Source organism: Fundulus heteroclitus, chromosome 7 (genome assembly GCF_011125445.2).
Source record: "Fundulus heteroclitus isolate FHET01 chromosome 7, MU-UCD_Fhet_4.1, whole genome shotgun sequence".
Classification (NCBI taxonomy): Eukaryota; Metazoa; Chordata; class Actinopteri; order Cyprinodontiformes; family Fundulidae; genus Fundulus; species Fundulus heteroclitus.
The window spans coordinates 12,168,139-12,189,669 of record NC_046367.1 but is presented as its reverse complement, the minus strand read 5'-3'; the positions used below and the strand labels follow the sequence as shown (position 1 = coordinate 12,189,669).

Sequence of the window (21,531 nt, the reverse complement as noted above, 5' to 3'; positions counted from 1 at the left end):
GGTGTGTCTGTGGAGGGGGGATTCTGGTGTGGGGTTGTTTTTCAGGAGCTATGCTTTGCCTCTTAGATCAAATGAGAGGAAGTGAATTCTTCAGCAGGTTAAGAGATTTTGGACGATTCCATGCCCCCAACTTTGTGGGGACAGTTTGGAAATGGCCCCTTCCTCTTCCAACATGTCTGTGCAGCAGAGCACAAAGTAAGGTCCATAAAGACATGGATGAGAGAGTTTGATGTTAATGACCTTGACTGGCCTGCACAGAGTCCTGACCTCGACCTGATAGAACGCCTTTAGGATGAAATTAGAGTGGACAAACACTGGTTGTCCCACATCAATGTTCAACCTCATAAATGTGCTTCTGGAAGAGTTGAAGCTGTTATAGCTCCAAAGGGTGGACCAATGTCATATTGAACCCTATGGATAAAGTACAGGATGTTACTGAAGTTCATCTGCGAGTCAAGGCAGGGTAGTGAATATTTTGGCAATATAGTGTGAGTGTCCTCTGTCTGATGGCTTAGCTTGGCTTTAGAGATGCGGTGAGGAATAGAGTTTCTGCTCCTCTGCATCACAGGGAGTCAGCTCAGGCGCTAGAAGATAAGGACGCCTTCGGGGTGCTTTCCGCTGGAGACCCAGATTAGCCTGATGGGACGCTCTGACGTACGGACGCTTTGGTCCGGGTTTCTGTGACCTCATCACTGAGGCAACCACAAGACAATGTGTATAACCTTTTTAGTCTGGCTGGCACCACAGGACTTGATGATAAGTAATGAACTCACAGCTTCGTCTGTTCTGGCCAACTTTACCCTAAGCTTTGCATTTGAACCTTCAGTTGCTCCCACACAGGCGCCCTGCTGCTTGTTGCTGGTCTCAGCTTGGCTTTCTGCCTGCTCATCCAGTTGTTTGCCTCATGGCTGACCTGGTCTAGCGCACGCTGTGCTCTGCATTACAGCGTGTTAATGGAGCTAATCTGTGCCTGTTTAATGGGGGGAAAGCAGTATGTTTATTTGATTGTGTTAAAGGTCATTCCCTCCTGATTTCTAAGCGTAAATGTTCCTCAGTGCTGCACATTACTACAAGCCATCAGTTGTCCCCCAAATAGACTGTTCTTCTTATCACCGACTGATGTTTTCTGATATTGTTTTCAGAAATTGGAGGTTTGCCTAATGTTGATTCGATTTTACCTGGCGGATCAGGAGGAAAAGAAATCCGCCTGCAGATTTAATCTGCCGTTATAAAAACACATTTGCAATTAGCCGCATAATTACATTAGTTGAGGTCTAGTAAACTGTAAAGATTTTGTTTTTTAAAAATGAGGAACTGCTGGTGTAAAAAATGACAACGCTCCGACGTAGCTGATCTGTTAATCACCGTGGCAGTAGGAGGGTTGGAAGAGAATGAAGGTTTGACTAATGATCACTTCATAATGACAGCCGGAGGCAGCAAAGCAGCTTCCTGTGTAGGCGAGGGGAAAAAAGGGGAGACGCTGGGAAGCAGAGATCATAGTTTCAGGGGAGAACATGAGAGACGAGCACAGCTTGCCTCTCATTAAGCTCCATCCTCCTCACTTACCGTCTCGATCCGGGTCGAGCTGTCCAGCAAACCACTGCGAGTTTAAAGTGGAGCACAGGGGGGAGACTTGTAGGTTCTTGTTGCCCTCACTTTTTGTAACAAAGGTTTTTAGATTTTGCTCGTGAAATGGGTAACCTTTTGATATTGATCTCCTTATTATAGGGTTTGTTTTTACATTGTCATACTGGAAGGCTCCTCTTATCAACTGGTTCGTACCCAGTCTGGGAAACTGTTTGGATGTCTTGGATTTGGTGCTTTCCAGGTTTGGCTAATTAGGTAAAAAAACGACCATCTTCATTTTCATTTATTATGTTTTGTTCTTTTGTATGAGCAAAGACAAACTAAGACATGCACTGCACTTATTGGAAAACCTGAAAAGCATGAGATTAGTGGCCTGTTTAGGTACAGATTTTTCACTTATAAGACTGAATCATCCAGCAAGGTGTTATATTTTCAACATACTGTACAAATAAGCAGTTTATTTAAAAAATAATAAAAGTATGTTTATACCATGCCTTTCTAGACCTTTAGAGACTTGGAAGTTGGTTTTCCTCCTGTTTCTGTGGCACTGCCTCCTTTCAGAGGAAACTTTTAGCAGGGCTGCAGGTGCCAAATAAGACAGCAGGAGGCTTGAGGATAGGGGTAGCAGGGCCATCCAAAAGCTCTTCAAACAGCAGAGAAAAGGGGCCAGTTTTTTGGTTTTAGAAATAAAAAATGTGCTTAGTGCTCACTTTTGTTATCCACTTGCTTGAGCTGCACAATATCTCAAACTGGAGTCGTCGTCTGAGTATCAAAGTATGAGATTCAGTCGCAAAGGGCTGCCATATTTACTACTATATTTCAAGTGTGGCGCATTCACGCTGCATGTATTCAACATATCTGGCCAGTTGAATGGATTCTGCATAGACCCTTAGTTTCTTTAGTGGCTGAGATGCTAAAACCCGTCAGAACAATCTGTGTTGATCAGAATCAGCATTGTTTTCATGATTTTCAGCAATAGCATCAATACATATACTACCAACTATGTGCCAGACGAAGGGGTTTCTTCCAACTAATGACTACACCACCTTACCACCTCTTTACGGTCTTAAACTTTTTATGCTGCTTCAAACTACTAATGTATTACAGGCAAAGAGAGCCTGCCAACAGTTATTCTAGTCCACGCAGCTCTATTGTGTAGAGCCATATTTCAATTATGATACATTTACAGCGTTTTGTGCAACCCTAGTTTAAATCCCATCGATGCAAACCCTACTGATTGTTTTTTCTGTAGAAAAATTTAAATGAGGTTAAAAGTGAATACATAGAAATCCACCAATCAAATATTTGTCTAATTTCCAGTCAGTTGCCAATCTAAATTTTAGCCAATTTTGAATTTATTTTTAAGAACTATTATTAAAAGCATTGACAACATCTATGTGCTGTCTGACCTTACTGCAGCTAAGTGGCCATTATATTACTCATATTAGGAGAAGAGGCGTTGTCACGCTATATGTGAGAGGAAGAAATACCAGGGTTTGACTTATTAAAAACAAGACAAAACGATTGAGGAAGAATATGAGTCTATTTCAGTCAACTGCTTTTTAAAAACATTAAAAGAAAATGGAATTTTGCTTTTGCTAAAATGGGATTATAAGTGATTGAAATTAAAATAAAAAGGGTTTTGACATTTTAAATTGTCTGTGGCCTTGTGTCTTAACAATTAGCATGCTTAGATTTGCTAACTGTAAACTTCAGCCTCTGTATTTTTGCCAGAAAATGTAAATATAACTCTTTGATGGCCAGAGGTTAAAAGCCCTAAAAGATACACCGAGTAACTTTGCTGTTATGAGTTGGTTCCATGTCAACCTGCTCCTTTTCCACAGAGTGGACAAAACTCTCTCGTGACGAGCACAAACTGATGTCCTGTGGTTTATGGCTCCCTTTAGGATCTAAAAAATCAAGTAGCAAGCTACGAAAACTTCAACAGTAACAGCAACCTGAACGAACAGCCGACACGGATGGATGGATAGATTTGCTTCCGTTTGCTGATTAGAAATTGGCCAAAACCAGTCGACAGTCAGTTTATCAGTCCATTTCTACTGGGGCTGCACGGTGTTAAAAAATGACGTGGTTGGTAGATATTGCAATAATGATGGCGGGCTTTTCTTTCTCATCTGTGCTTCCACCACCCTCTGACCTTAAGTGATCTGTGAGAGGCACGAGGATCTGCTGCGGTGAGACTCCCTCCAACAGGCTGAGGACAACATTGGCAACGTTCAAGGTGTCAACTCAAGACACCATTACACACACTAATGGAGCAGTAATATATTTGAGACATACTGTGCAGCCTTATTTGCCTCACACATGTAAGAACCCTCAGCTTACGTTGGTCTCGACCAAGTGTGTTTTATCTTTAGGGGTTTTGGTTTCTGCTTCAGTTCTTATCTCACCTGCTTTCTCCTCCAAGTGGTTCTAATTTCAGGAAAGCCTTTAACAGGGTACCTGTGTTGTCTTTGAAAAGTCTTTGTCATGTCTGGACGTTTTTTTTAAGTTAGAAAGTGGGCGGGAACCCTGCTTTAGGATGAACCGATGTGAAGAGATCAAAATTCAGACGCCATTGTTGTACATGCACACATTCATATACACATCAATATAAAAGACAGAAGTTATGGCGCCTCTACCCTTTGGAGACCATTATTCAGGATCAACTCTTCTCATTTTTTTCATGGTTGTGATTGGGCTAAACCAAATTTGACATTGGTTCTGGTATTTTATCTTCATATTTAGTTTTACATGTTGGTCCCTTCATTATGCCTTTGGATTCAGACCTTCATTTTCTGACTCTTTCTTCACCTTTTACCTCAGCCTGTTCCTTAGCTGTCACCGTTCCCTTTAAAGTTATTAGCGTAATTTTCCTCTTGCAGCTCAAGTAAGGCTATCAGAAGCCTTTAGTGGTAAATCAGTGCTGACAGCTTTGACTTTGGCTTTGGGCCTAGAAACAGGCAGAGTGGAGCTTGAGCCAGGGAGCTTGTGTTGAGCTGAAGACCCAGCCAAACCAGTGACCCTCTGAGGCTCTCAGCAAAACCCGCGCTGCTAAATAAGTCGCTAATAAGTTATCAGTCAGCAGACACTGGTCTGAATCGGCCTGGAGAGCAGACATGGCTGCTTGGCTTACAGCGAAACAGGCTTAAGGGTCACGGTGGAGATGGACCTACAGAGGACCACTTCATAACTGCCTGACATGTCGGCAGTAAGTTAGAAGGGGCTAAAACATTGTTAGCGGTGATGCTAAAAGAATGAGCACGAAGGGGAGAAAAATAAGTTTATCTAAATATAAGTTTTTGTTTTTTTAAATAAACTTTAGAAAAAGCAGTTATTGTCAGCTGATTTAGTTTGCTTCCAGGTCCAGGATGATGGCTGGTAACAGTGCCAGCGTTGGTTTGCTCTGCTGACACAGCTGACAGATAGAAACGCAGGCTGTGTTGACGCTGAAGCAAAACACCTGAGCTTGTGTTGTGGATGTAAAAAAAAAAAAAGAAGAAAAAAAAAAAACTGAATTCTCTTTTTGACAGACTAATTATTATTACACTGTCTGGAAAAGTCTGGGGTTGGGTTTCACTGTCTACCAGATCCTACATTGTAATAAGGGAACAAAACGTAAGCAACATCTTGGTAAAAGGAGTGTATTTGTCCTTGATTTGAGCAGGTAAATAAGATCTTCTGCCAGTGGAATGAGTATTTAGACCCCTAAACTAAAATAAGATAATTAGATATACTGCATTTGAAACAAGATGATGGAAATGGGTTGTTCCTGTTTTAAGTGCAAAAAACCTTATTCCATTGGCAGAAAATCTTATTTACCTGCTCAAATCTAGGACAAATACACTCATTTCAACAAGATTTTGCTTAATCTTTGTTCCCTTTTCTGCAGTGTAATAAAGGAGAACATTGTGAGGATGTTAACATGCCTACCTCCCTTTCTGCCTCCCTTCCTTCCAAGTCTTCCTCTATAAGGACATATAACCAGGATATAATGTGGGATGTAACAATGATATAACGTAGCTGAGAAAGTATAACTGTGTAGGCAGGTGAGCGCAGATGATGGCGCGGATGCAGCTCCCGTCTCACACAGTCGAACACAAAAGGAGGCGCATATTCAGTGCTTCCCTGTGTTCCTAACTAGACACTCGTGCAACACACAGACTAGATGTAGCACGTCCATCACAGTCATTGTTCCTGTTTTCTATTCAGCTGTCGTCCGCAGTTTAACAAACGGGGAGAATGGGGCCTGAATGATGGTGCGACGCCTCTCACCCCCGTGTGAATTCACACCACAGAGCTCAGACGCCTCCTGTCTAATGAAACTGGCATCAGAGCCAAGAGAGAGGTGTGAGTGGTGGAGATGGAGAGAGCTGGAGGGAGATGATGGAGAGAGGGAGACGAGAGAGAGGCAGGTGATATTGTGATGGATGGAGAGGGGGCACTAATGAATTGAGTTAGCGTTCAGTTTTAGTTAGCGGGAAGGTGTGTTACACACATACAGCCAAAGGAAAAGAGGCAAACGGTGTAGAAGAGGATGAGTGTGCTTTTATTTCACGGGTGTCTGTGTTGGATGAGGTTGACGTGATCATTTCCCAAATAAATACACCTCATTTTGCCCAATTAGTTTCACATAAGCAGCTCCTGGCATATGTGTGAAGCTCCTCGCGATCGGTGCCGCTCCAGCATCATGTCATGGAGGCTGGGTTGCATGAAAGGCTCTGGGCAGCTGTGGACATGGGCGGGGAAACGCTGCAAAGCAAGATAAGCCCGCCGTCAGGTAAAGGCAGGAGAGGATAGCGGCTAAACAGGCCAAAAAGAAGCAGAGAGCTGAACACTCAACCCAGAAAAGAAGCAATGGATGTGTGAGAACGGGCAAGCAGATGGTAAGACGAGAGCCTGAGTTAGGGTTTGGATGGAGCGATCAAAGAAAGATTAGGGAAAACACAGCCTGACATTGATGAACGAGAACAAACAGATGGTTAGGTAGGAGGAGGAGGAGGGGCTGATGGCAAGACGGCGGGAGTGATGGAGCGGAAAAGAGACGGAGAGAGGAGTCCCTTGTTTTCAGCTTATTAGAACAAGCTGCAAGTTGGCGAGATTTCTCAAGGTTAGGAAGGTCAAAGAAACAAAACAGCACTCTTAAGGGTCCTTTTTAAACCCGCAGACAGAAGGCTCTAGATGTGCTGCCAACAATAAGGCTGTCTGGAATGAAAATGTAACGACTCAAACAGTTCAGGGTAGCGTGTCTTATAGAAGCACTTTGTGTATTTTCTGGGATTTTAGGTCATAGAGCAACATATGAGTGAGTACACTGCAAAAACAGAACTTAAAATAAGTAAAATGTTCTTAAAATATGTGTATTTGTCCTTGATTTGAGCAGGTAAATAAGATGGTTTGCCAATGGAACAAGATTTTTGACCTTAAAATAGGAACAACTCATCTCCAGCATCTTATTTCAAGTGCAGGATGTCTAATTATCTTATATTAGGGGTCAAAATACTCATTCCATTGGCAAATAATCTTATTTACCTGCTCAAATCAAGGACAAATACACATACTTTAAGAACATTTTACCTTATATTTAGATCTGTTTTTGCAGTGTACTTTCTAAAGCTGCCTTTCACCGCACTCACAGCTGCTGATGTCTGCTTGCTTGTAAACCCCCGAGGGTCCAGAAAGATGCCAGGACTTGTGAGAAGACTAACAGGAAAAGGTGGGGAGGGGGGGGGGGGCAAAGGTTGGGGCTCATCATAACTAGAAAGAAGCACATCCACACATGCCTTGACTGAAAACCGAGGTCATCTACCTCCATGACTCTGGGCTCTGATGGTGTCACTCTGTCACGAGGACGGCCCTCTGCTCACCCAGCAGCCGAGCCGTCCATATCCGGCAGGCGGCCAGGACATCTTGCCATTATCTCCGCCTGCCTGACCGCGGTGTATTTTTAGAGATTTAGAGGGTTTGGCTCCATGATGATAACTCTGCGGCGGCGGCCGCGGGAAGCCGGGCGCTCCGGTTGGGAATGGAGTCGTAGATAACGAGGGACGGCGGACAGGCTGAGGGACTCAAGCGGGGCGTGCAGCTGCTGAGGGGAAATGATGGAGGATTTAAAGGGCAATGCCGTTGACTCTCACCATCAAAATATAATAGCATTTTATGACCGCTGATCTGACGGGATCTCGGCCGCTTCGGAGGAAAGGGAGTGTTTTCCCGCAGCTACACAGTGCTTCTTGATACGTTTTTGTCACCCAAGCGTCTGAGTGCAGGGTTGATTTTTCTATTTTATGGGGTATGTTCTGTTTTTCCTGGCTATCACGCTGCTGGTTGTTTGCACAGAGGGATCTAATGTTGGGATTTGCTTCATCTTGTGCTTTCTCCAGGTAACTCTCAGCTTGGGGCGACCATTGTGGACGCCTTAGACACGCTGTACATCATGGGTCTGCATGAGGAGTTCAAGGATGGCCAGGAGTGGATCGAGCAGAATCTGGACTTCAGTGTGGTGAGTGATCACTTTTACTGTGCAACCACATCTGCCGGAGCTTGTGTGAAAGGACAGACTTCCATTTCTTTTGGACACCTTATTCAGTAGTTTACCTGTTTTTTAAGAAGGGGCTGCTAATCAGGATGATGATAACCGTTTGACTTCATTCGGCCTGCGCCGCTCTTTCGCTGCTCGGGTTTAATAATCTTTCATTTAGCCAATCACTTGAGTCACCTGCTGTCTGTGATGGAGCTTTGGCTGATTGGTGCTAATTTGTTGGGTTTTCAACAAGCCGTTTTGCTCAATTATCTGATAATATGCAGATGTTGGCAGACTGTGAGGAATGAAACGCCCTTACCCTCCCTTGTTAACACCCCGCCGTCACAGCTGAGGTAACCTGCACACGTTCTGCCAGAATGGGTATTCTCAGTGACATGTCATGGTGAATGCCAAACCAAACGAATAAGACATAGGGCCGCTTCATCATAAAGAAAAGTCTGGATCACATCCATTTCTGATCGGTATTTAAATGTTTGCAGATTTATTCGAAAGGCTCGCGATTGCAATATTGAGTGTTGCAAGCACAATATCTGTGGTGATTAGCGCACATTTTCAGCACTCTTTGTTTTTCCCCATCGTCACCATGTCCCCCTGCTGTCTGGAAGCTTTAACGTCTGATAACTAGAATCAAGTGGCGTCGGCGGTGGTGATGATATTCTTAGCATGCAGAGGGTGCATGCATGACGCAGTACTTTTAAGACGTCTTCTGCAGTTGTGATTGCAGACATTTGTATTGTGATAATGATTGTGCTTCAATATATAATGCAGCTCTAATTATTTCAAGGCTATCAAAATATTTCATCTGCTGCAACTCCTAAGAGTTGAAATAATTTTTCCTTCAGATTCAGTTTTTTCTGTTTGTTTCTGTAAATGGGCACGTTTAACTGTCAAGCCATTTTTCCCATTTAACAAGTCTAATCATGTGGTATATGTATATGACTACTTTTTTAACAGTTCTATAGTTTAAAATACAATAAATGATAAATATGAAAAATTTATGAATTTAAATGAAAACATTATAAAAACTGTTTTGGTTTAAAAAAAAACATTTTTTTTAAGGGCTTGAGAATTTATGAAGAAATTATTAAAAAAAAAGAAAAAATATATTTTTGTAAAAGAAAAAAGCTTACGGTGTTCTACATGAGTAAAAACAGCCCCTTTTGTTTAAGAATGATTGATTCAGCAAAATGTAAAACACTCTACATTTGTATCCTCTGTTAGTGTGTTGTGTCTTCTAGTATTTCTTTTGACCGCGGCTAGGATTCAGTCGCTGCTCTAAGTTGGGTTATGATGAGTTTTCAGAACAGAACCCTAAACCCCCCACAATGTTCTCACAGCACTTTACCTGAAGCCCACAGAGCTTCATTTATTTCTAGAGGTCTATCTGGTCTAACATTATTGTTTTTTCGCCTTGTTGGGGCACCGAGTGTGTGACTGGATGTCAGTTCTGAGCATTAACACAATGCCGAAGGTGTCCTGTTGAAACAGGCTAGAAAAGCACAGTAGATACGTCTGAGTTCCTTTTCTCTTTAACACTTTCCATTCATACAACTGACCTGATGCCGCTCTCTGCTACTTTACCACGCTAGTTTCCTGATTTCTTTTCTCCCCATGTGCGATGAATCTGATGAAACACACATTCTAAACTAAACAGGATGGAGTTTTTATCAGTTCCTCCCTAATAATTAGCGTTTTGATAAGAAATTGCAAACCTTTAACATAATTTTTCTGTGTTTGCCTAATCCCCATTGCGCCCTCTGATGTTGTTTTCCACTAACAATTAGTCAAAATGGGCCTTGAACTTGGTTTTCTTAAGCCAGCTTGTAAATTCACACTTCATCACAAAATAAAAAAGTAACAGCCTCGGCGGACTTTTAATACGCTCAAGAGTTTATTAATGAGTAAATATGATCAAGACAGTCGTGCTCCTTGGGTTCACCCTAACATAAGGTCAGTAAAAGCATTCTTTAATCTTTCCTCTGTTCTTTTCCTGATTCTGTTGACACGCATGTCCACCGTTCCTCATTGGTTTTGTCCTTTTTCATTCACTTTTACTTCCTTCTCTTTCCTCTTCCTCTAAGCCAGGGGTGTCAAACATACGGCCCGCCCAACAATTTAGTCCGGCCCGGTGGCTAAATGCATTATCATTATTCAACAATTTTTATTTTTTTTTCTATCCAGTGTCCTGTCTGGCAATGTGGCAATAAGAATTGTTGTCTTAATGCCAAAAAGAGCTCATCAGATTTGACTTTCACAAGTGGAGCAGTACTGCTTTTGCCATAGTGCTCTGCTTGATTTATGAATGTGAATAGTTTTATTATAATTCATGTGAGAAATATCTTAAATGATATGGACACTACAATGGGAAAGTAGGAGAGGAAAGGAAGAACGAGAAAAGAAATAGCAAATGTGAAAGAAAGAGGAGATAAAAGGAAGAGAATGATAAAACAATTATTGAAAAAAAACATGTACTTCGTTTAATTAAAAATCTGCAGTTCCTATATTGTCCACGAGGGGCGCTGTGTTTTAATCAGCAGATGGTAGCACTGAGCTTCAGATGAGGAAAATTGATTTTAAATCATTTCTTAATTTTTATCTGTTTGATGTATTTTGTCATGTAGGACAGTGTTTTTAAGTTCCAAAAAATGTGAATAAATGTTTTTCAACATTGTACAATCACTGTGATCAGTTCTTATGCATAATGCACAAGTAAATGTTTAACTGAGTACAAGTATTGTTGAAATTGCACATTTTGTTAAAAATGCTGAGGTTATTCATAATATATTGTGTAAAAGTGAAATTAATTTAATATAAAAATCAACAAGTCCACATTTATTAGTTCTATTTAATCTTGCAATGAGTTTACTCGTGTGTTCCTCTTGAGATCAGATTAAGCTGAATGTGGCCCCTAAACCAAAATAAGCTTGACACCCCTGATCTAAGCCGTTTTCTCTTAAACTCTCGTTTCTGTCACCCCTGCAGCTCTCCTCATTTGTTTTCCTGTTCCAGTCGTCTTTCTCTCACCAGATGTCACTTTTTTTTATGTTTCTCTTTCACTGGCTTCCTGTTGCTAACCTCAGTCTTCGGTTACGTCCATCTCTTCTTTTTTACACTCCATCTGTTCTGCTTGTCACTGTTTCCTCCATTTTTTTTCCCCTTCCACAACAGCATGTCTTCCTTGCATTGTTTTCTTTGTTCATCGCTTCACGTTCCTCCACCCTGCAGTCCGTCTTGTTCCTAAACTCTTGTAAACTTTTTTTGTCTTCTTCTCCTGTCATGTTGTCCTTGCAAGGGCAATTACAAATGCTCAACCTTTTCCAGATGTTTTTCCTGCGTCAAAAGCATACACTTGAATGTATTTAGTTGGGGTTTTATTAGTTAGACCAACACTATGGCCAATGGACGTAAATGGGAAGCAGAAAAAAAAATTACTCAAGTCTTTCCAAAAACTGTCTGGAAACAAAAATCTAAAAAAAAAAATCCTTTTCATTTAGGCCTCTTTAGTAGAATAGGTTGGCCAAGGACATCAGTAATCAGAGTAGATAACCATAGTAACTCTGGAGGAGCTGCAGTAATTCATTGCTCAGGTGGGAGAATCTGTGAACAGCTCTCCACAAGCAAGAAAGGAGCCGGTGTAGGCATACAGAAGAAGGTTCTGCTTAGATGAAACCATGATGGTTTGGTGCTACATGCAGATGCAGGTCACACCTTTCAGATCATTTGGAAAAAATGTTAAACATGTATTATTGTCCTTCTGCTTCACAGTTATGCACCACTTTGTCTGTCACATAAATACTCACAAAAATAGGTGGAAATTGGTGGTTTTAACATTACAAAAATGTGGAAATTCAATTAAAATATACTTAAGTTATCCCAAATGGAAACTAAATTAACACACTTCAGGAGCCTGAGTACCTTTTTAAAAGGTTTGCCTGTGTTTTTACGTTGTTCTCTCTTTATGCTAGCTGGGCTTCTTGCCATTCATCCGTCCTGCTGGCATGGCTTTCATCACTTTATGCTTCCTCATCAGGATTTTCTCGCCTCGTTTCCTGATCTCTAATTTCTCTGTAAATCACCCTGCCCACATTTGGTTATAACTTTACTTATCTGCCTCCGCTTTTTCACCCTCCTCTATCGACTGACTGCCGAGCTTGTTAGTCTCCCTCCAGAAGCAATCACAGGGCAGCGAGCAGGTAGGCAGAGGGGAACGGACAGCATGACACTCAGAGGGCTAATTAACCTCCAGATCACCGTGGTCCAGCTGTGGAATAAGAAAAGCCATGGAGGGGAAGCAGGGAGAGGAATGAAGCCAAGGAGGGGGTCTAGACATAGCCAAGGAAGAAGAGTTGTGAAATGGGAAGATGTCAGTCTGGTGTTTGGGTCCACCAGTTGGGTGCTACAGGTCAAAGATGATGGCTGTGTCTCATTTCGAATACTTCCGTCAGTGCACTGCTGATGTGCACTGACCACTTACTGCCGTAGTGCCCACTTTCGACCGTTAGTATTGTTCCAAAAGGACCACTTATGTTAAAACACTTACCGGAAATGACGGGATGACGTGACGAACGCAACACACGTGACCGCGAATTTTTCAGACCGCCAAAAAATATATGCCGGCTTTTTTTTTATATAAAAACAACAATCGTTTACATTCACAACATGTTGAAATTACATCGCCTCCGACGTCAAATACGTCCTCCAAAATATTGGCTGAGCATGAGGTATGTTCGTGTATTTTACAAACACCTATTGAGTACAATGCCTCGTATTACCACCATTACTTACATTTATATGATTGCGGTCTCGCAGCTCCGGCTGTCTCGGCTGAATTGTCCGTCATTATTTTCAAAATGGGAACATCTTCCCGACGTCCTTAGCCCCTCCGTTTCCGCTTTGTAGTCAAGATGGCGTCCGTTTAGTGCGAGTAGGGTCCATCGTTACACACTGCATTTTGTGCCCGTTTTTAGGGGGTCATCCGGGTACTTTCAGTGCACTGACTTTTTGTGTTATCTACACTACCTACTTAAAACTAAGTGTTCGAAGTGTAGAAGTAGGCGGAATGAGACACAGCCGATGTCTTTGGGTCTTCAGAGTAGGACGAAATCGGCCTGCAGATGGTCTGTAAATCAGGTCTTAACAGCTGCGCTGAAACAGGAGGGATGGAAATTGTTTACATCTTCCTGCTGGAGTGAAAAGTATTTTTTCCACGCTTGGATTGGCAGTCAGATTGGAAAAGTTCAGCAACAGTGTTTTTAAAATTCAAAACCTTCTTCCGGAGGCACCTTCTGCAGAAGCCAGCTTCTTGTTTGACAACAAACTGGTTTATGGCAGAAACAGGTGGAGGAAAAGCAAAGACACTGACAGCAATGGGAGGCTGTGAGAGGGGGGGATGCAAACACTCTGGGTCTCATTTCTAAAGCTTTGTGTGGAATCCATACTAAAAGTGTACGCACCGCAAGAAAAATGTGTACATCAAAAGAATTTCAGATTTATAAAGCCGTGCACACGAACACCAGCACGCAATTACCTTTATAGATCTACAGCTGTACCTGAGCGTTTAACTGGCTCCTCCTCATGGTCTGCCCTCTACGCGCCCAGATTCATGCAAAGCACCTCACGAATGTTAGTGGATTAAAAATGGGACAGCTGATCGTTTTTTTGTTGTCGTTTGTTATTGTAAAATGGCAACCATGGAGGAAAAGCACAGAAATTGTGAAAAAAAATCACAGAGAGGACTTGATTAAATGTGTAAATCAGAGGTAAAAGCACAGATGTTGTTCACATTAAAAGAACTTGTTAAAAAGTAAACTTGTAGTTTTAAACGCCCGATGACACCCGCACACTGAAACTCCTCTGAGGCGTCGTGGTCAGGTCGACAATCTGACGAAGGAGGAATGAGAGCCAACCCCATTCTCTGCACTCTGGGGAATAGAACCAGAAACCGGGTTGTTACAGCCACTTTCCCCTGTAGGTTATAGCAGCATGCAATGCTTGCGGTCAAAAGCGCCATATTGGCTTGTCATCATCATCAGCCAGAAAACCTTTGAGCGCTGAAACCATGTTCCCTCCTAATACTCTTATTTGCAGGTCCTCCAGCAGTGGCAATGCATCCACCTCGCAGCTTTACGCACCAGTGTATTTGACTGTTTACAGCAATTAAAGTGATTGTCGCACAGCTCGTCACAATAATCTGTTAATCTGTGGTACACGTCACCCTGGTGATCATTGGGGAGAGGAATTTGAAGGTAGAAAACTTCCGATAAAATGTTGTTTGGGCTTTGATTTTTAGATTTAAATTGGGTTCTGGGTATTTTGTAAGTGTCACCAGCACCAGCATGAATAACTCTGGGGTTTTAAATGCCTATGATAAAGTCGTTCTATGATTAGGGTCTGATGAAGTGAACTAGAACGGCTGAGAGGAATCATGATGCAGGCTGGCTGCCATTCACCACTTCACCATCTGCGTCGCCAATTTCCCCCCGTATCCAAAATGAGCGTACGCCTGGGTCAGAGTTTTCCCATCAAGTTTTTTTTTTTTTTTTAATAGATCCCAACTTCTGCGTGGAAAGTGATGTACGCATGTTTCAGGCCCCATTTTGTGCAAGTTTTCTAAATGAGACCCCTGGTGTTGAGCATCAAGAAGCAGGAGAAGAGAGCCCTTTTGATTCCTCAAGAGGGAGTGCAGAGGAGGTATTTCAGGGTAGAGAGGGAGGAGAAGAGAGCGGGATGAGGCTTTAAGCCTCTGTTAACAAGCTGGAGGAGGAGGGAGGCTTTCATTAGTGTTTTCAATTCACACCTGCATGCATTAGTGTTGAGGTTTCTGTCGTCCGCTGAGGTCTGAGGGAAGGTTTGGCTGGTTTAGGATGGACCTGGGCTCTATGCTCATCACATGCGCCTGCCCTCTTCTCTAGCTCTTTATAAATCAGGTGGTTCTCCAGCTGATGGCTACCAGTCTTTTACAAGCTTAGAGAGGCATGGCAGCAGGAATGGTATCAAGCTGAGTCCTTATTTCAGATCTGTTGAACCTTAGCGGGCGCAGCTGTTGCCAGCCTGCAATAAAGAGCTCTGGGATTGAAATAAAGCCACAGTCTGGGTTTCCATTCGCGGTGGTGGAAAACTGAGGACACAGGTTTGGACTGTGCGTCCGACGTAAAAATGGATTTCCATTTATGCAGTTAAAAACATCATGCTTAGTCACGTTTAATTACTCTTTGTGCACGCATGAGTGGTCCTGTGCTACATTTGACCTCTCCCTTCAGGAGTCGCTGTAGTGGATCCTCTGCCTCCATCTCACTCTGTCAGCGTCCTCATCTGTCACACCAGCCGTCTGCAGAGCTGCTATCCCTCCTCTGGACGTCTCTAAACCATCCCAGCCTTGCTGAAACTTTCTTTCTCTCCAGTCTTTTTGCCCTGAACCTTTGCTCTGAGGAGCTTTTTTTTTAATCCTGTCTGTTTTGCTCCTTATGAAAATCTTAACATGTGCAGCTCTGCTACCTGTCTGTTACTCTACCTGCAAACTTTACAGTGCATGTCTTTCTGTCAAGCCTCCCCTTCACTCTTTCAGCTATGCTTCTTTTTAGAAATCCCCCTCGACATTAAGCTCCATCTTCTCTATCTCGCCTTCACTCTCTTCTTCATCTGCCTTTAGCATTGGATGGTTAACCTCATCCACCAACAGTGCCTCTAGTCCTCGCAGCTTTCCTCTTGCATCTGTTCCCATCTCATTCACGCAAGTGATCTCTCCTGTTTCTAGGGACTTTCAGGCATCTTCTCTTTTTCTGCTGTTCCTGCTTGGTCTTTATCATTCTGTCTTTAAACTGTTTAATCAAAGTTGAGTTCTGGCACAGAAAGATATCCCAGGCTGTTCTTGGGCCAGGACCCTACAATCTGACAGTTTATTTTCCTTTTTTGCACTGTTGCATAGATATTAATAATAATTAAACATTCTGTATCTATTTAGGTCTTTATTTGCATCTTTATACCAACAGCACTTGCTTTGTCTCCAGTTATCAGACCAAGCCAACACAACTTTGGACAGACCACTCTGCTCTCTCAGCAGTCAGCTGACTATAGGAACACTGGCTCGCTTTGACACGGAGCTGCTGCTATCCCCTTCATAGAAGGTTTTAATCTTCTTTACGGCTCAAGACTGCAAATATTTAGTTACATTCTGCGACCATGTTTAAATCCAGCAGTGCTGCAGTCTGTGCCGCAACGTGCTGCTTTTGCTTTTCTTTTATTTCCTTGCCTTCTTTTTTCATCATTATTACTGCTGATGAGGCGTATTAGAGCCTATAGCCTCTTTTGCAAAACAGATTTGTCATATTAGCTACAAAACAGTCAAAATTGCTTTGTAACCAATTTGTCCAGGTTTGGGTTAGGGATTCAAGTTATCAATTGAGTTCATCTAAGGTTGATTGATCTTATATATTGACTAACGATTAATTGATAAGCAGCCATTTAAAAAAAAAAGAACTGAGTTAACCCCTGTATCAAGAGGGTTTTTCCATAACATGAAAGGTTCATTTATTTACAATATGCTGAATTTTAAAAGAGGAGCATGGCTGTAGTTTAACAGTTTATTGTGTTTATTGTGTTAAATATTGACTGAATAAACAAGAAATTGTGGTTTTCTCACACATTATTAAACTTAGACAAATTTATAAAATATAACAGAACAAGAACCCGTTAGGTTACTGAATAGACGCAAACAAGATGAATAGAATAAAATATGTGAAACACCAATAATCCTCACAAAAGCACTTATCATGAGCCATGCTTTTGACATGTTTTTCTATCATGTTACACATTTGTTAGCAATGCCCTCCACTTCTGTCATCACATCCTCGCCTGCCTCGCACATCAGGGAGTTATGGTTGAGAGGCTGACGCTGCTCCGCCATGCAGCGCGGCTGAATGGGAGCTACATTAAGGAGCTTGTTGAGTGTTTTTGTGCATTTTGCATGTTTGTCGTCATTAAACCATGTAAAATACTCCCCCACTGTGCTGTTTTTGGACTGTTTTACATCGTCTCCTCATAATCTTTTTCTCTTACATCTACTTTGGTCTGGCTCAGCTTAAGGATGTGCAGCTGCGCCCTCTTCTGGATGGCGGCCACACTACAACACTGAAAGAAGGTTCAGCTAAGCAGACATTATCATCATTTAATCTAACAAACCATTAATCGGCAGTTATTTGCAGGTTGAATGTTTGCATCCCTAGCACAGATGAAAGTGTAACTACTTATGTGTTTTTTAGGGATATCTGACATATGTCACGGTGATTATATTCTGAATAAAGCCTGATGCATGTACGTCATGATTGGATGAGTTGTGCTCATATCAACAATGTATTTGGCGTAGGTTTTCTTTTTCAATCCGCACACATTTCAAACTGATCAAGGAACTTTGCGCATGTAAACTTAGCTCATGTCTCGTTGTGGTTCTGGAGTGTGCATTTTGTACCAAAACGTGTTTTTCTCTGCAACTTGCGTATAATCAAACAGATGAGCATGGCACCTTCAGGCGTCTAGAAATTGTGTCCCAGGATAAAGCAGACAGGTGATGGTCCACAATCCTGTTGCTGAGGTGGTGGCTGATTCCTTTAGATTTTCTGGTGGCGTCATACAATCAGGCAGTGGGTTTGAGGCTCAGTAGTCATAGTTTATATAATATAAATTAGAAGTTATTTTTCCTAAAACAGAATGTTTAGTCTGATTTAGTTTCAGACAATGAGAAAACAAAAAGGTCCAAGTGTATCTTTTTTTCTGTAGTTCTTCAATGAGTTCTGTCTCACCACACAAGGCCTGGCATGAAGTTTTCTTTTAAAGAGGTTCTTTTGTTATAGAAAAAAATGAGTTGCTGCTACTTGGATCACAACGGGGAGCGCTGTTAGATACCCTGCTGTCTGGACACAGGAGACACCAGCATTCCTTCTCACAGTCTCTATGAATGTTTATTTTCTCAACTTAAAAAGACAGACTCTTTTATACCATACCAGAGCCTTGTCTATGTGGAGGATGAGATATGGAATCGGCTGTGTAACTCAGTTTTACAATGTCGCCCTTTCCACGCTTTAACAGGTTACAACTGTAATTTCCAATGCATCTTTTTGAAACTTTGTGTGATAAACCTACTATCCATCATGTTTTCTCAAATCTGGTCTTTATGATAGAGGGGGGCAAAAAACCAAGAACATCCATTTACGATTAGGTACAAAAACCAAAACTGAATTTGCTTGTCCTTCATTCAAAGTGCTATGTGTGTAGCACCAATAAAAGCGGCTGTACTGTTTTTTGTGCTGTATAGCCTGATAAATGTATTTATAGGTTGCATATGTTGAAGTTAATTTATTCAGTTGCTACCTTCTACCTTCTCCACTAAATCTGAATTAAACCTATCACCTGCCATTACCCTATGCGCAAACCTTACAGCTCATCATTGATTTAATGGCTGCCATGTCAGGTTGAGCCAGGCAGTGAGTCATTACTGGACCGTCTAGTGTCCAGGTTGGACCCTGGCACTGCAGCTCGCCTTCATCTGACGGATGTGTCGGCAGGAGGTCTGCATCCACCTTCAGCCGCCAGGTTAATAGACTTTGTTAACAATCCCATTAATCACTCGTGTAAGGGTGAGGAGTTTGATCAGCAGATCCAGAGAGAGAGAAATTATCTCCAGCCATCGAGCACACTTCTGCCCCCGGAGGATGATCTGCTTTCATCTGCGCAGTAGCTGGACTTCTTTCATTCTGAACTAAAATGCTACGTGTCCCACTCTCATGTTTTTCTGGCAGTGCAGTTTTTTGTTTTTTTTCCTGTTCTTCAGAAACACAGAAAATGTTTGCTTTTTACTAACTGTGACAGAGATTTGTTAGTGGAAAGACTGTTTGCTTGGTTTCCATGCCGGCTGGCTTGATAAGCTGCTGGAGAAGTCGGTGTTTTGGCTGAGACGCCTGGCTGGCATATTCCTCAATTGTCATCAAGTTTCACTTTCTTTATGTTAGAAATGGTGCTTTATTTTTATTTATTTTTTGTCTATTAATGAAAGCTGTGGTTCTTCCTTAACATTGTAAAAATACTACAGAGCAAGTTTATTATATCTACAGAAGATTTGACCTTTTAAAATAGGTCTATAACATTACTTCTAACTACCTTTCATGTTCATAGTTTACCACCCGAATATTCTGAACTAATTCATCTATCATTTTTTTAATGAAATGAAGTAAAGCATACAGGACGTCATATTAATTACACCATTGCATTGCTGGGCTTTGCCAGTTGCTTCATCCGTTTCAATCTCTCCTGTTCACTTTACTCACGTAAAACTATATTTAAAGAGGACATTTAATGCTTTTCAATTCTTCCTTTTTACATTGAAAATATAAAAGTGTATAAAGTGGATCTGCAATGCTTTGGTCTGAATTGCTCGTTAATTTACCCCCACATTTCCCCTGCGTCTGAGAACAACTCGTTTCGGTCCTGTTTCTTTAAATCTAAAGGAGACACTTCACGCCCCGCCCCTCTCCAGGTGGCACAGCGTACTCCACCCTGTTTTTGTGGTATGTTGGAGGATGGTATGATGAGCAACCTAACGTTTTCACTTATCCACCTGCAGCTTCAGGACCCTTCAGCTTGGACTACAAAATCACTCCCAGAAATAAAGATGGTGGATTTACGACATTAAGATGGACCTTCATGACCTTGTTTAGGCAGCTCTACAGCAAATGCAGGGATATAATTGTTAAAAAAAAACTTGATAGAAAACCGAGAAAACTAAGCAGCTTTAAAAATATGACCCAAATTGAATGTGTGGGTATCTGTGCAGTACTTGGACTGATTACATTCAAACTTTCTACACTCCTAGAGACTCCAAAGTACACAACAAAATGTATTCAAGGGCTAATAAAGTGGACTTTGCATATGTTTCCTTTAAACTGAGCAAAAGTTCCCAATAAAGCAGTGTTAAGTTTTGATAAGTTACCCGAGACACTTACTAATCCTCCTCCAGGCAAGGTCCTTTACTGTTTCTGTAGTGATAGCTCGACTGATCATAGATAACAGGAGGGGCAAAACAGCGATGGTGAGTTTGTCCTCCATTGTTGACTTCCTGGCTATTCATGATCCTTCCTTCCATTGGAAAATCTGCCACTACGTCACATGGAGAGGTCTCTCTTATGGGTTGACGCTCCGTGTTTTTCAGTTTTTCCAACTCTATTGTTTTCTGCTTTAGACGAAGAAAGCTCAAAACGTGACGCTCCTAGAGGCGCGCCCACCATAGACCTTGCATGTAAACCAGATGCCCCCGATGCTGAAAAAACTTTGGTTGTGACAGCAGCATAAGGAGGGGGGCTGAGCAGAAGCGCAGCACTCTGCTTATCTTTTCTGTTATGTTTAAAGTGACCCTACACCTTTTTAAAAATTTGCTTCTTTCTCTGCTTTTTACTTTGCCCGTCTCTGTCTCCTAAGCGGATATCTGCACCTGCCATCCACGTCTCGACAGCGTAGGCTATCATTAGCGGTAGCCGGCCGACTGGAAAACACCCCGCTCTGAATAGATAAACATCATTTAACGAAGCTTTGTGGAAGATAATTTAGCCTTTATGAATTTTAGTAATCAATGTCCTCAAATCATTCAATGAACCGTGACAACCCTAAATAAGAGGATAGAAAAATGCCGTATGATTAACATTTTCCCCTTAGACAGATGTGTGCAGAACACATTGAACACACACACACCCAACCACACACAGAACTCACAAAGTTCTTTGCCTTTTAGCAGAAATATTGCAGAAGTTTGCTGTAAAAGTTTTAATAATTTGAATGCGACCTACTCTCCCAACTAGAGGCCTATTTAATGATGAATCAGAGATACTTTAATAATGATGCCAGAAAGAGCTACACTCTGGTTTATTACGTAAAAAACTGTTCACACTTCTACAAGTAGTTACGGCATCTTATAAATGCCTTTGTGGACAACACTGTTTAACTCAATATGGGGTTGGTCTGAGGTCTATCATTATATTTATCAAATCAGACATTGAATGTCGGTCTGCATGTTTCTGCACCTTTTCTTGTTTCCCCTTTAATTTGAATATTTGTATGATTTTAGTCATTCAAAAAATGCATTGGGATTGAAATACTAACCTTTTTATAAAAATCAGTTACTAATGTGGATATATGCGTATGGCGAAAACGCTGCATCTTTTCTCTGATGGACTGGCAACCTGCCCAGGGTGTACCCCGCCTCCTGCCCAATGTGACTCTGCAGGGATGAGAGATATAGACGATGGATGGATGCTGTAACTTTTAATCTAAAGGAAAGTTGAAGAAATGTCTTTTTGTAGGAAGGGTCTGTGTTCTGCTCATTGAAAACAAGAAAGAAAGGCCCACATCTAGCAGAGCAT

The 21,531-nt window shown here is 41.8% G+C and overlaps 1 protein-coding gene across 2 annotated transcripts in view; it reads left to right on the top strand.

The window, feature by feature from the left end:
* Positions 1 to 21,531, top strand: part of man1a2 (mannosidase, alpha, class 1A, member 2) — a 131,261-nt gene that overhangs the window by 60,900 nt on the left and 48,830 nt on the right. Inside the window, exons 1-2 of one of the 2 annotated variants that reach the window (XM_036138928.1) lie at positions 7,770 to 7,879; positions 7,971 to 8,089. In XM_036138928.1, the coding sequence (XP_035994821.1) occupies positions 8,024 to 8,089 (66 nt within the window). In that variant the 5' untranslated portion in view covers positions 7,770 to 7,879; positions 7,971 to 8,023. Of the gene's footprint in view, positions 1 to 7,769; positions 7,880 to 7,970; positions 8,090 to 21,531 lie in introns of those variants that run through there. The other variant, XM_012852461.3, reaches the window with a different exon arrangement.